General features: G+C 45.7%; 1 protein-coding gene across 1 annotated transcript in view; it reads left to right on the top strand.

The window, feature by feature from the left end:
* Positions 1–893: 893 nt before the first annotated feature.
* Positions 894–13,513, top strand: part of LOC142768370 (sulfate transporter-like) — an 83,022-nt gene continuing 70,402 nt past the window's right edge. Inside the window, exons 1-5 of the mRNA XM_075870340.1 lie at positions 894–998; positions 5,818–5,982; positions 8,780–8,935; positions 10,601–10,683; positions 12,648–12,795. Coding sequence (XP_075726455.1) covers positions 894–998; positions 5,818–5,982; positions 8,780–8,935; positions 10,601–10,683; positions 12,648–12,795 — 657 coding nt within the window. The remainder of the gene's footprint in view (positions 999–5,817; positions 5,983–8,779; positions 8,936–10,600; positions 10,684–12,647; positions 12,796–13,513) is intronic.

The raw sequence follows: 13,513 nt of genomic DNA on the forward strand, positions 1-13,513 counted from the left end.
TCAAAGACGGTCAGTAAGGCGGTTCGAGCGTCGGGATCAAAGCTCCGCTTGTACAGGATATTGTCTCGAAGAAAAAATGATGAAATCGTGCGCCTGAATGTTCATGGTGGCTGTTCAAGCTTGTCCTCGAGATGATCGATGATTGGGCGAAGTTCTGTGTCATCACGCTGTTTTTGAGCCAAGTCGGAGGCTGTGAGGGCCATAAGGAAATTTTCATCGTCAGTTTAGTCAGGAGAAATCGACTCGACTAGGGCACGTGATAGGCAGTCAGCATCGGTGTGCTTGCGTCCTGCCTTGCAAACCACCGTAACGTCGAATTCTTTTAAGCGGAGACTCCATCGAGCTAGGCAGCCTGATGGGTCTTTGAGGCCTGCAAGCCAGCACAAGGAACGGTGGTCGGTGACTACTTTGAATGGTAACCCGTACAAATACGGTCGGAACTTGCTTATGGCCCACACGACAGCTAGGCATTCCTTTTCTGTTGTGGAATAGTCCATTTCAGGTGATGATAACGTACGGCTAGCGTAGGGGATGACTCGCTCGATACCATCCTGCCATTGCACAAGGACGGCTCCGAGGCAGACATTACTTGCATCTGTATGCAATTCAGTGTCGGCATTTTTGTCGAAATGACCCAAGATAGGACGAATCTCCAGGCGTCATCATAGCTCACAAGAAGTTTTGTGTTGTTCTGGGGTCCACTCAAAATCAACGTTGTCTCTCGTGAGTTGGTTTAAAGGTTCTGCTCTTTTAGAAAAGTTTGGAACGAAGCGACGATAGTACGCACAAAGGCCCAGAAAACGGTGTACATCGTGTTTGTTTGTCGGAGTTGGAAAGGCAGCGACAGCCAGTGTTTTCTCGGGGTCTGGGCAAATTCCGTCATTGTTGACGACATGGCCGCAAAACCCGAGCTCCTCGTAGCCGAAGTGGCATTCTTCGGGCTTGAGCGACAGGCCAGCTGTTCGAAGTGCCTCAAGTACTGCACAAAGACGCTGAAGGTGCTGCTCGAAAGTCGATGAAAAACGACGACATCTTCTCAATAGACAAGACACGATCGCCACTTGAGACCGGACAAAACAGCGTCCATCATTCGTTAAAAAGTCGCGGGAGCAAAGCACAGTCCAAAAGAAAGCACACTGAATTCGAAGAGCTCACCAGGAGTAATGAAGGCGGTCTTTTCCCGGGGACGATCATCGACCTCAATATGCCAATAGCCACTGCGTAGATCCATAGATGGCAAATATCGGGTGTTTCTAAGGCGCTCGAGGGAGTTGTCGATGCGAGGAAGTGGATAATTTTCTTTCTTTATCATGGTGTTCAGTTTGCGATAATCAACACAGAAACGCAATGTGCCGTCTTTCTTTTTCACCAACACAACCGGTGATGCCCATTGGCTTGTAGATGTCTGAATGATGTCGTCAGCAAGCATTTGTTGTACTTTGTCATAGATGGCGTCTTGTTCTCTGCGGGAAATCAATAAGCATGTTGTCGAATAGGCCTTTCCCTGGGCTCTGTTCTGATTCTGTGCTTTGCGACGGGTGTCTGTTTGATTTTGGACGTCGCGGCTAAGCAATCTTTGAAGGAAAGCATGAGGGAGCGAAGACTCTCTTGCTGTGAATTCGACAGTGCGCAGTTCACGTCAAGTTTAACCGGAGACTGTTTGTCGTCGTGAGGACCTGGCTTTCGAGTCTCCGATTTCTTCGAAGTAAGCGATGGCACACTGCCTCATGAAGTGCTGGTATTCATGACTGAAATTTGTTTGTAGAATTTTCGCAAGCTCTTGTGTCAATTTTATGAGACCACGGGCGACGCATACTTGACGTGGCAAGAGCACTGACACATTGCCTTCTACAACTCCGAGAGCAGTTTGGTTGATGTCACTGAGCACGTTAACCAGAACACTGGAACGGGGCGGTACTCTCACTGAATCTTCAGATACACGCAACGCCATCATACGCTATTCACAATCCTGAGAATGTTCGTTGCGTGAAAACGTCACCAGCGACTCTCGTAGATTTATATTGGCCCTATATTCTCGAAGGAAGTCTAATCCCAAGATGGCGTGCCTGGAGCATTCCCGCAGTACTACGAAAGTCTCGATGAAGGTCGAAGCGCCAATATGTACTCGGGCAGTGCACCTCCCAACCGGCGTCACTCGATGACTACTCACGGTACGAAGCGGCCGGCCTTTTCGCGGCGTCACCACTTTTCGGAGAGCAGCCGCGAAGTCATCACTCATAACGGAATAATCTGCGCCAGTATCCACGAGTGCGGTGGTCGAGTAATTGTCGATGGTCACAGAAATAACGGCGGAAAATGCTGCGTCACGTTCAGAAAATTTTGTGACAGAAATATCGGCGGCTTCAATGTGTCGTGGCGTAGGATTTTTCTCAGTTCAGTCAACAGCGGCCCCCCGAGGCCGCTGGCCTCAGTTTTCCTGGCGTGGGCCAGGACTTGGGGACCTGTTTTGTACACCAGACAACGTGGCGTAACGACTAGGCGAGCCGAGGAGCCGAGGAGAAGGTGAGCGTGGCCGGTGGCTTTGTGCAGGAGGAAACGGCTGCTGCGCTGCTAGGTATTGCTAAATCTCGCGAGGATGCTCCCCGTTGCTGGGTCGACGCACGTTAGAGTGAAACCCCTGAAGGCCCATCCTGCGATACGCCCACTGGCGATACAGATGGCCCGCTTCGCCGCAGTGGTAGCAAAGAGGCCTGTTGTCAGAGGGGCGCCATACGTCAGATTTACGGGAGACTTCACGCGGAACGTCATACTGGAAAGTGCTCTCGAAGTTATTTGCAGGTGCGAATTGACGGGGCGATGGTGAGAAAGTAGAGAGCAGACGGCGTCCGGTAGAAGGTTGAGGACTCCTGAATGCTTCGGCGTAAGACAGAGCAGGAGCTTTCGCACGCATTGGGAGCAATGATTGGGTCCCATTACTGAGTTCATTGCAAATAATGTATCCCAGAATCGTCGCACTTGGGTAAGCAGAAGTGGGACGGACTTTTTCGAGCTCCTCGCGGACCACGCTCCGTACAAGCTAGCGGAGTGCTGATAAGTCCTGTCCGCAGGTGAAAGCTGACACCGCGGCAACAGAAGCTTGGCGGTCGTACTGTAAACAGCGTTGCTGAAGTGCCCGTTTTATGGTAGTAGCTTCCGCGATGAGCTTATCGACAATGTTTGGGGGCTTGCGTATGAGTCCAGCAAAAAGTTGCTCTTTGACACCCCGCAAAAAGAGTCGAACTTTTTTTGTTTCATCTTTCCCTGGGTCAGCGCGCTTAAACAAGCGTGACATGTCTTCGACAAACATAGCCACGTTTTCATTTGGCTTCTGAACCCAGCTCTGCAGAGCCTGCTCGGCCTTTCGTTTCGGGATTTCTGAATGCCTGGCATAGCTGTCACTGAAATTCTTGCCAGTTGGTGATAGACGGCTCATGGTTCTAATACCAGAGGAGAGCATAGTCTTCAAGTGCGAAATAGACGTAGCGAAGCTTCTTGGTGTCGTTCCATTCGTTGGCGGCAGCGACCCAATCGAAGTGGTCCCGCCAGTCATCTTCGTCCTCAAATACATCACCATGAAACGGCTTCGGGGTGCGTGCTGTGTAGACGACGCTTGGGGTGGATGCGAGTTGGTCTACGTTGCTCTCCTGCGTCTGACTTGTCGTCGTGGTGATTATTCTTGACGAGCCAAAGGGACCAAATCCAGGAGGTAGTCTTAGCAAGCATCGGCTGAGGCGAAGTGCGAGGTTTTCCTCCGGAATTAATGAGATGGTGGCAGAAGCTTGAAGCGGCTTGAGTTAAAACTAGCGAATTGGGATTGTACCGAGCACCTCCACCAGTTTGTCACGGTAATAAAATAGGTGCAATTAACAGTGTAGCAAACAGCGGAACAGCTTCGATCGAGCAGCGCGAGTTCGTCGTCGTCTTTTCTGCTGACCAAATCCTTCGACACGCAACAGTCAGAAACCCACTACATGCTCGTGTCAATATTATTACAAGGCAAGTCATAGTCGGGCGCTCTCGTGAATTTCGACCATCTAGAGCTTTTCACCGTCCACTAATATCGCATAGTACACGGGTCTCGACCACTTCACTTTCATCCGCCAAGTGGCAGCCCTACCATTTGACACCAAACGAAAGCTCAGCGGATGTTCCCAACACACTTTTTCCGTCATCGCGCATCAGCGAAATACCCGCGTCTATTGAACATGTACTAGCAATTTTCGGACCACTCTCACGTCAGGGACAGATCGGCCTTGCGTGTTCACCACGTCGCGAGCTTGTTGGTTCACCCATAGATGTGTTTCCAAATCAGGATATACGTACGTACCGCATCATCCCACTTGAACAATGCAACGCGTTCTCGAACGCGAGCCACCATGATGAAGCAGCAGGCTTTTCCAGCTAATCCTTCCCCCTAACCCCTTACACACCCAAGTGCTTTGGCATAGTCGAGACAGCGCACAAGTCACACAATCAAGCGCGCAACAAGCGCAAGCACAAGCCATTGACTGCAAGACCATCAGTCTAGCTCTTGTGTTTGCGTCGTGTTCACGTCTTCGGTATTAGGTCCTGTGTTCACTGCATCGTCAAATATCATGGGTGATCAGATTAGAGTTTCATAAGGAGCGTTAGCCCGCACCAACGTGAACGATGAGCTATAACACTCGTCGCGAGGGCCTAAGTTGCTGCACCACCTCAAGTCATGGTGAAGGAGTGGCAACTCTCCTAAGGTATCTTTTTAAATAAAAATATTCCTTCTCTATACATGCAAGTCTTCGCTTTTGGTTTGTGTAGAAAACATGCGAATCTGTCGTTATCTTGCCTTTGGCGAGCTTCTGCATTTTTGTACTGTTCGTCGAACCTCAATGTGGCTTCGCGTTGTCGTGTATTGAAATTAATGAGGGGGTGAAGTACTCTCTGGAATAGGGTTGCAGCTTTCCTTACACACAACTCCCACCTCCTCCCCTACCCTCAACACAACCCGCCAGATATATAAACTGCCCTGGTTAAAAAAATTTGGCGTAGAATTGAGTTTGTCTTTTTCTTCTTTTGTTTTCTTCTTTTACAACGACAACGTTAAACAGACAGTTTCGCGGAAATTTTGACGTTGGAATCGATATCATCTTGTTCTTGACTAAAAAATTGAGAAAACAAAGAAAATAAACGTTAAAATTCTCCGGTGCGACTGAGCATTGAACTCATGCCGTCTAGTTGCAAGAAGACGTTTTACCACAAAGCGACGTTACTTTTTAAATGTTCTCTGAAAAAAAACAAAAAAAAAACTCTAATGATGTCAAGTAATGTAAGAAGTACGCATCATATATTGCGTCGCAAAAGCGTAGAATTGCACCAAGTGCCAAAATATATAAATTTAACACTGAGATGGTGTTTTAACCTCCCTATCTCACTGCAACGTGCTAAGCCATGTTTGATAGTCACCAGCAGCAGAATAATTAAGTGAACAGCTCCGAAGGTTCGCGTGCTGCCCTGTGGATGCGTAGTGGGCCTTTCGCTGATTCGTAAAAGACTAATGACGGCGTGGTGGGCACTTAACAAGTGTGCTTGTGGTATACGCATTCATTGATACTTGAAACTGCCAACGGAAGTCGATGCACTGCACAGAGCTGGGGTATAGAACACTTGCTTTTCATGCACAATGGTTGCTATTCTTATGGCATTGCTGGACCGTACACCGCGAACCAAAGCAGACTACAGTTTAGAAGGCAATGCACATGGCGCTAGATTATGCTATCGTGATCTGCTTTTCAAAGCCAAGCTTAGGGGTCCTCCATTATTTTATACATTATGTGCTTTAAGGTTGTGATGTGGCTACTACGGCTGGACCGATTGGCAGTGATCATCTCACCCATAACGGGCGAGGCTTTCCTCTCGGGCTGTTCTCTTGCCGTGATCATCAGTCAACTGCCTTCAGTGCTTGGCACCGAAGCTAAACCTACGCAAGGCGTCTTCGGCGCCCCTCTGGTAAGCTGCCTTCTCTCGTTCTAGTTTTTACTCCGCGATACAGTGGTCAATACCATGTTTCCCATTGATAAGCAGCAACCACGTTATCAAATTATATTCCTGCGCATGGAAAATTCTGCTGTGCAGAAACCAACTTACAGCACCTCAATAATAATTACACTGACGTCGATATTGATCATGATATGTGTTGTGCCTAATTTGCTTCGAGCCAAGAATTTCGTACTGAAATGTCAGTTTATGTGCCTATCGCAGAAACAATGTCTGATGTGTTACTTTTTACTCATCATATCCCTTTTCGAATAACGCATTCGATGCTCTAACACCTGAGCTACCACAGCGGCCAATAACCCTTTTCTATTTTGTTGATTTATTCATTACCACCGTTATCATCATTAGAAAGCTTGCATGGTCCAAACAAACCCAGTGTATTGCTGATGATGTGACAGCGCAAAAGAGGGCGATATTGGAAAACAGGAGACAAAAACGCCAAATATGGTGTTTATTCTGACTTCAGGTCTCATTTTTTTCCCTTTTTGTGCTGTTACATTATGAAGTATTGCCAAATGGTCCAGCTTACGAGCTTATGCACGATCTGGCTGCAAAATACAGCGCTCTGTTTGTGGTCTTCTTTTCTCCTCTCCTTGCGTTTACCGCTTTTATAAGCAAATAATAGACGGTTACAGTTTAGTGAGCTCGGAATAGCACGTTCAGTGGAATACTGGACTCGTAATGAGCATGCACGGTGCTTTAAAAAACCCATGGCATTTATTGTACGTCCTCTATTAGTCCGATTTAGCGTTACCATGTTGTCGTTGTTTGCGTAGTGTATGTAAAAGAAAACGAAGCAACTGTACAGGACACCCGCTTTGAGTTGAAATTGGGGTTGCTGTTGAAGTATTCAGTATGTTCGCACTAAATAACTCGGCTAAATATATTCATTTGCCTTCAGAAAGCTTCGACAACCGACTATACACTGATGAAATGTCGGAATTTCAAAGATTGTTTCCCGTTTCGTACGCTCCTTAACTGAGTATACGATTCGTGTTAACACATACGCAGCATTTGTCGTTGGATTTTGGTCTGCGTTCGTTTTTTTTATGTGCCTGTATTTTCACTAAAAAAAGTTGCGATGTCCCTGACTGCGACGTTTCTGGTGAATATTTTTTTTCTTTCTTTATAACTTGTTGGCGCATTCATGTTCTGCTACTAGGCGCCATCGTCACAGCTTCAGCACGTAAACGCTATTTCGCCATACAAAAATGCGCTCTCTGCAACGTGTTTCGCCACAGTAACGCTGTTTTCTTAGCAACTGCTACAACGTTAGCGCTATAAGCTACACCTGTCTAATACATTCAGCTATTACTAAGACAGGCCCTAGCGTCATCGCTGCTGTGATTTGTAAGCTAGCATATGACCTATTTACCTGTGCTAACCTGGGACTGACTTTGGCAATGTGGCAACCACATCAGGCGCCCGTTGTTCAGCTACATGATTCTGCCCATAATCACACAGCCCTGTTTAATACTTGCCAATAATACTATCTCCTGAAGACCATAATCATAAAATAATTACATGGCCAATCATTAACACATGTTCAAAAATTCCCTCGCTTATGCGTCTTTGAAAAGCTAGAAATAACAACAAACTTCGCACCATCTCTCAAGTGCTCTCTGCCTTCAAAGTGTTCAGGCTATACTAAATATTTCAATAACTCTTTTCATCCCACAGCATTTATGCAATGAAAGAATTGAACTTGGCATACAGCAATCGAACGTATCCCTGTGTCAGAAGATATTATAAAAACGTATCCCGGTGTCGGAAGATAGTATGCCGGTGTCGGAAGAGATAAGGGTTCTTAGGTGGGCTCGTTGTGTCACGAGCATTTTGGCGAAACATCGCAGATGGCGGAATGACGAATATACACGTCAGCATAAACTGTCATTATTGATATCAGCTTTATTTGGCATCACCAAGTTGTTTGTCACGTGCTTTTCTCTTCTATTTGACTTTGTTTTCAGTCTTACTGTCTACGGTTGCGCTTTCGATGCCTGATCATATGCATAGAAACCTTTCTTGTTAGACACTGGTTCTAGGTTTTTGTATATTTATGAATGCTCGGTTCTCTTGGTTTTAATCAGTTTCGCATGGACTGCAGTGTCATAATTATTTTTTATCATCATTTTTGAAACGTTCACTTTTTCATGAAGTCTGCATTTGCCGCTTTTTGTAAGCCCTCACTGAAAGTCATAAAAAAGCCGGCCAGCCGATTCACTGAATATCTTTATGCCGTTTTCTTTCATATTTATTTGTCCTGCTATATATTCTATGGTTTCCCAATATTGAATTCAATTGATAGTCAGTGCTGCGTCCTGCATATTATTTGTACCGCTGTCTCAGCTGTGCCGCCACAATACTGAATTTTCTTACTATTGATACCTAGTTTTCCATTATATGTGACGAATTTATGTATGGCCTATTTTGGGGGTTTTAATGTGCGTTTTGATGTGCGTTTTGATGTTAGTTTTATTGTACTTGCAATACACTTTTAGTACCTTCCTATATGTTACTGCTTTGACTTCCATTATCACAGTTGCAGCCCCCCGCTTTTTTATGTATGTTTATTCTTTAGCATACTTGAGCAGTATTGCACAAGGGCCTTATGATACTCATGATCACAATAGTAACGTTGGTAGTGTTGATAATGGTATGAACTCTGCTAAGTGGCCTATTTTGCGCTTCTAGCTAACGCCTACGTAATTAGTATCTTTTTCTCTTTTTTTATTATGCCTAATTGTAGACGTTGTACCATGCGTCCAAGAGCATCCCGCAAGGCAACCTTGCAACTTCGCTCCTCTCGCTGGCATCCTTTTTGGTGCTGTTACTGGCGAAAGGAGTCATCGCTCGCAAAATGAGGCGCTTTACAACGGTTCCCCTGCCATCGGATCTACTTTTGGTGAGTCATGGCGGCAAGTGACAGAGAAGTACCCGTCGCTTTTGCATAACATCTGCGTTACTTCAGATGCATGATACCATATAATTCATGTTGAAAGTGTACACATTCTTGGAATGTATTATCATAAAACTTTGTCGTGGGATACATATGTCAACCATCTCGTTTGCTGTAAGTCGAAGAGCGTAGGTCTACTGGGAAAATCACAATTACTGGTACTGTGTAATGTTGAACTACAGCTCTATCATGCATTGTTTTCTTTTCAAATGGGCTACTCTTTTCTTGTGTGGGGGCACCTCGACACATACAAACATAAGTAGACTACATGTACTGCAAAAGAAAGCTATTCGTCACGTATCTGAAGTACACCACAAAGCACACACCAAACCACTGTTTACACGTTTTTCCACAATTCCTGCTCACAACCTTTACGCATAAAACTTAGCTCTCAGATAAAAACAATGTCTTAAACTTTCTGATGGAACAGTCCGTACATTAGCCCAGCGTACGAAAAAAACTCACCCATACCTATTCTGAAGTACAGAAAGCTGTATCATTTATTATGCCCCGCCACGGTGGTCTAGTGGCTAAGGAACTCGGCTCCTTACCCGCAGGTCGCGGGATCGAATCCCGGTGGGGGCAGCATTTTGGATCGAGACAATGTGACTATTAGAGAGGCACCGTATTGGAAAACTGTGGAAGTTTCAATCATTTTGTTGTTACCTACCTAAATATAAGTACACCGGCCTTAAACATTTCGCCTTGTCACTTCATAGAGAGCTTCTGCACGCTTTTTATTTTCAGCTGTTGAGACAGTGTTTGTATCTCTAACTTGAGCTAATAATATGCACTCAAGAAATTAGAATGTGGTGGTACTAATTCGTATTCGGGCTGGTCATGGGGCCTTTGAAAGAGATAATGCACGAAGCAAAATGACAGCATTGCGTTCCAGACTTGGAATACATTTGATGTTTTTACTTTGAGAGAAACGCACTCGGGAAACGCTTGCTGCAATTTTTTTAAGTCGTCGCCTCAAGGATACGCTGCCCATATTGCCCAGAAACTTAATGTTGTAGCTTGATCAGGACCGCTGCAGTTACACAAGTAATAATGAGCTTTCTAAGAATGGCAAATATAAACATTCCAGTTGTGTCCATGTTCCGCAAGGTATCGCCGTATCGGTTGATGTAGGACAAACTGAAATTGGCATAGAACTACCTGTAATCTCACATGCTGTGAAGAGTACAAGTTACTTATGTCTGCTTACTGACTTCTTACGCTAACAGCCGAAGTTGAGGGAAAGACACGTGAAATGAATCGTTTCATGAATCTGAAACAGACAAAGCTCGACAATTCTCTTGACCACAGAAACAGTTAGCAGCGCTGTACTGTGCGGTAGACATATCCCCTACATCATCATAGCGTCTACTAAACAGTCACGCTATAAGGTGGCAGCATATTTAATGAGTAAATTCGAGCATGACTCATCACACTCAAAGCACAAAAAAGCACAAGAAACACAATTGCACGACCCAGGCGCTGTGTTGTACGCCTTCTTCTGATCTTTGTGCTTTTTTGTGCGCTGATCGTTATGAGTATGTTTCAAATAGCCCAATTTGCTACTTTTCATGAAGCATGACGACGTTTGCTTTGTTTGCATTTACCCAGGTGCTGGCAGCCACTCTTGCTTCTTATTTTCTCGATCTCCACAAAAAACATAACGTCAGAGTGGTTGGACACATCACGTCGGGGTGAGTTACCAGTTTAGACAACTTGGCAGTGTTCTTTGATTACATCGGATGTTCAACAAGTGAGTGTTGCCGATAAAAGACAAAGCGCGCAGCACGCGCAGTGCTCTCTAAAGGATCGGTTGATGAACGGGCAGGCACGTGGCGCCCACGCATGAAAAAGCGTGTTCTGTATATGACAGGTGGGAAGAAACTGTGGCAGCAGGAATGTACATCCCTTTCTTTACTCAGTGTCGTAAAACTTTTGTGAGAAGATGTTTAACGCAATATTTTCAACTTGACCTTGTGTTTGACGCTGCAGCTCGCACTTCGGTTTTCTCTACTCTTCGCGGCAACCTTCTGATAATTGGTGTTCGCTGTCATAAAATGTAAACTTCATTTAAGTGCAGATCACTTGAAGGGGGGGTGCCATAAAGTTTTGAGGCTATACGCTCTTGCGGGTTTTTTTTTTCCTACGCAAGGACACTCCACGCAAATGGTGAGGCACAGCAGACGTTTAGAATATATGTCAGTTCACTCCCAATGTCTACACAAGTATCGAAGCACTTCGCTAGCTCTATAGGAAGGGTGGCGAAAGTTGCGGCGATTCCACGCCAGGCCTGCAGCTAGCATAGGCAGGCGCCGGATTCTCCTTTATGTAGAACGAATGTTCATCGCAGTACCCCCCCCCCCCTTCTCCTCCCTCTTAGATTAATGTATGAAGCCGTCTTTACACCTTTCTGCCTCCGGAGTCGCAGCAACTCCTTGCCTATTATGTCAATTTGCGGGGTTGCTTTACGTCTCCCACCCTCTTAGAAGACAACGCGAGAGTGTCCCCCTTTTGCTCCCAACTTCTCGGTGCAGGGAAGGGGCGTGCGCTCACTACGCCATTACTTGAGCGCTAAATTGGGCGATCACTTACTATACGGCCGTTACTTGAGTTCAAAGGACGCAAATGCCTACTATAGGGCAAAATGCCTACTATAGTGCCCGCTTTAGTGCAAAGGGGGCGGGTGCTCACTATACTGCAATACTGCAGCTACTTAAGTGCAAAGGGGGCAGCAGTTTCTAGAGTGCAAATGGGCTGTCCGCTTACTATACGTGACTTACTTGAATGTAAAGGGGCCAGCTGCTATTTCAGTGCAAAGGAGGTGGGCGCTTACTAAATGGTAGTTACTTGAGTGCGAAGGGGGCTGCAGAGACATGCGTGCAAACGGTATGAACACTTCCTATACGGTCGCTAGTTTTGTGCAAAGGAGCATCAGTTACATTAGTGCAAAGGGGTTGGGTGCTACTACGTGGTAGTTACTTGAGTGCAAAGGGTGCATCAGTTACTTTCATACAATGAGCATGGGTCGTTTGATATACCGCAGTTACTTAAGTGCAAAGGGGATGGGCGCTTACGATATGGTAGTTACTTGAGTGCAAAGGGGGCATCTGGAACTTGAGTGAAAAGGGAGCGTGTGCTATCTATGCCTCAGTTAATTGAGTGCAAAAGGGGCGTGATCTTTTTTTACGGCATATAATAGAGTGCAAAGGGAATGGCAGTTACTTGAGCGAAAATGGGATGGGCGCTTACTATATGGCAGATACTTGAGTGCAAAGAAAGTGTCTACTTACTATAAGGAAGTCACAATAGTGCAGAGGGGGTGGACGTTTATATACCGCAATTACTTGAGCGCAAAGGGAGAGGGCGCTCACTGTATGGTAGTTATTGAGTGCAGAGGTGGCGGGCGATTACTATATAACAGTTCCTTGACTGCAACGGGAGTGGGCTTTTTCTGCACGGCAAATACTTGAGTGATAAACAGGCAGCGATTACTTTATTGGAAATAGGGCGAACGGTTACTATACGGCAGTTACTTGAGTGCAAAGAAAGTGGACGCTTACTCTATGGCAGTTACTTGAGTGCAAAATTATTTATAAGCTGCTTAAATGTCAACGGCAGATCAGGGACAAACCTGCATTAATAGTGGCACACAATCTAGGTTTCCCTTGCCGACTGTGCCATCCATGAACCACTGGGTTTCACTGTTACCTGATGCTGCAGCCATCGCTATTGTCCATTTCGTTGGTACGTACACAATAGCGGAACTGTTCGGACGAAAACGACGGCTCAAGACCAACACCAGTCAGGTAGGTGTTTCAAAACATCGTGCCAACTCGACACATGGAGTAATATATCAAACATTTAAAAAGAACAGTTCGATAGGCCCCTGCGGCTGGTTTGGGCTTACAGCATACCAAGCGGGCGTTGGGAAACTGCCACATCAGTGATGGGGGACCACAGAAACGGTGATCTCACAGGCCATTTCCTCGTGGTTAGAAAAATTACACAGCCTCCAAGACCACCTCTGTGAGCGTGCTCCTCTCTGAGGCTATACTTTAATTTTTTTGACGTGTTGTTTGCGTGAATCGATCACTTTCGTGGAAAAATCACACAGCCTTCGAGACCATTACTGTGAGCGTGTTCGTCTCTGAGGTCGTACTTTAAATATTTTTAACGCATTTTCACTTGCATTGATAAGTTTCGTTAAAGCTACATCACCAGAGCGGCAAGAAAAATTGTCACTGTGTGTATGTGCACACATTATAAATAAAACATGTGAATCTTTGGAAGAGAAGAAACTTTTGTTTACAAGTCGTAATCTTGGTAAGCACATGCCAACTTTTTCAATGTTTCATGAACGCGGACACGAAGAGATAGGTTCATTTCACTGCTGGACGTGGCAATGCAGCTGCCATATCTCACGGATCGATTAAACAAAATAAAAAAATGGGCGACTTTGCAAAACTTCTCGCAGAACAGTAAAACTGCAGTAAGCGCACAAAACTACACATACAATGCACACCG

The sequence above is a fragment of the Rhipicephalus microplus genome, chromosome 8, assembly GCF_043290135.1.
Source record: "Rhipicephalus microplus isolate Deutch F79 chromosome 8, USDA_Rmic, whole genome shotgun sequence".
NCBI classification, from domain to species: domain Eukaryota; kingdom Metazoa; phylum Arthropoda; class Arachnida; order Ixodida; family Ixodidae; genus Rhipicephalus; species Rhipicephalus microplus.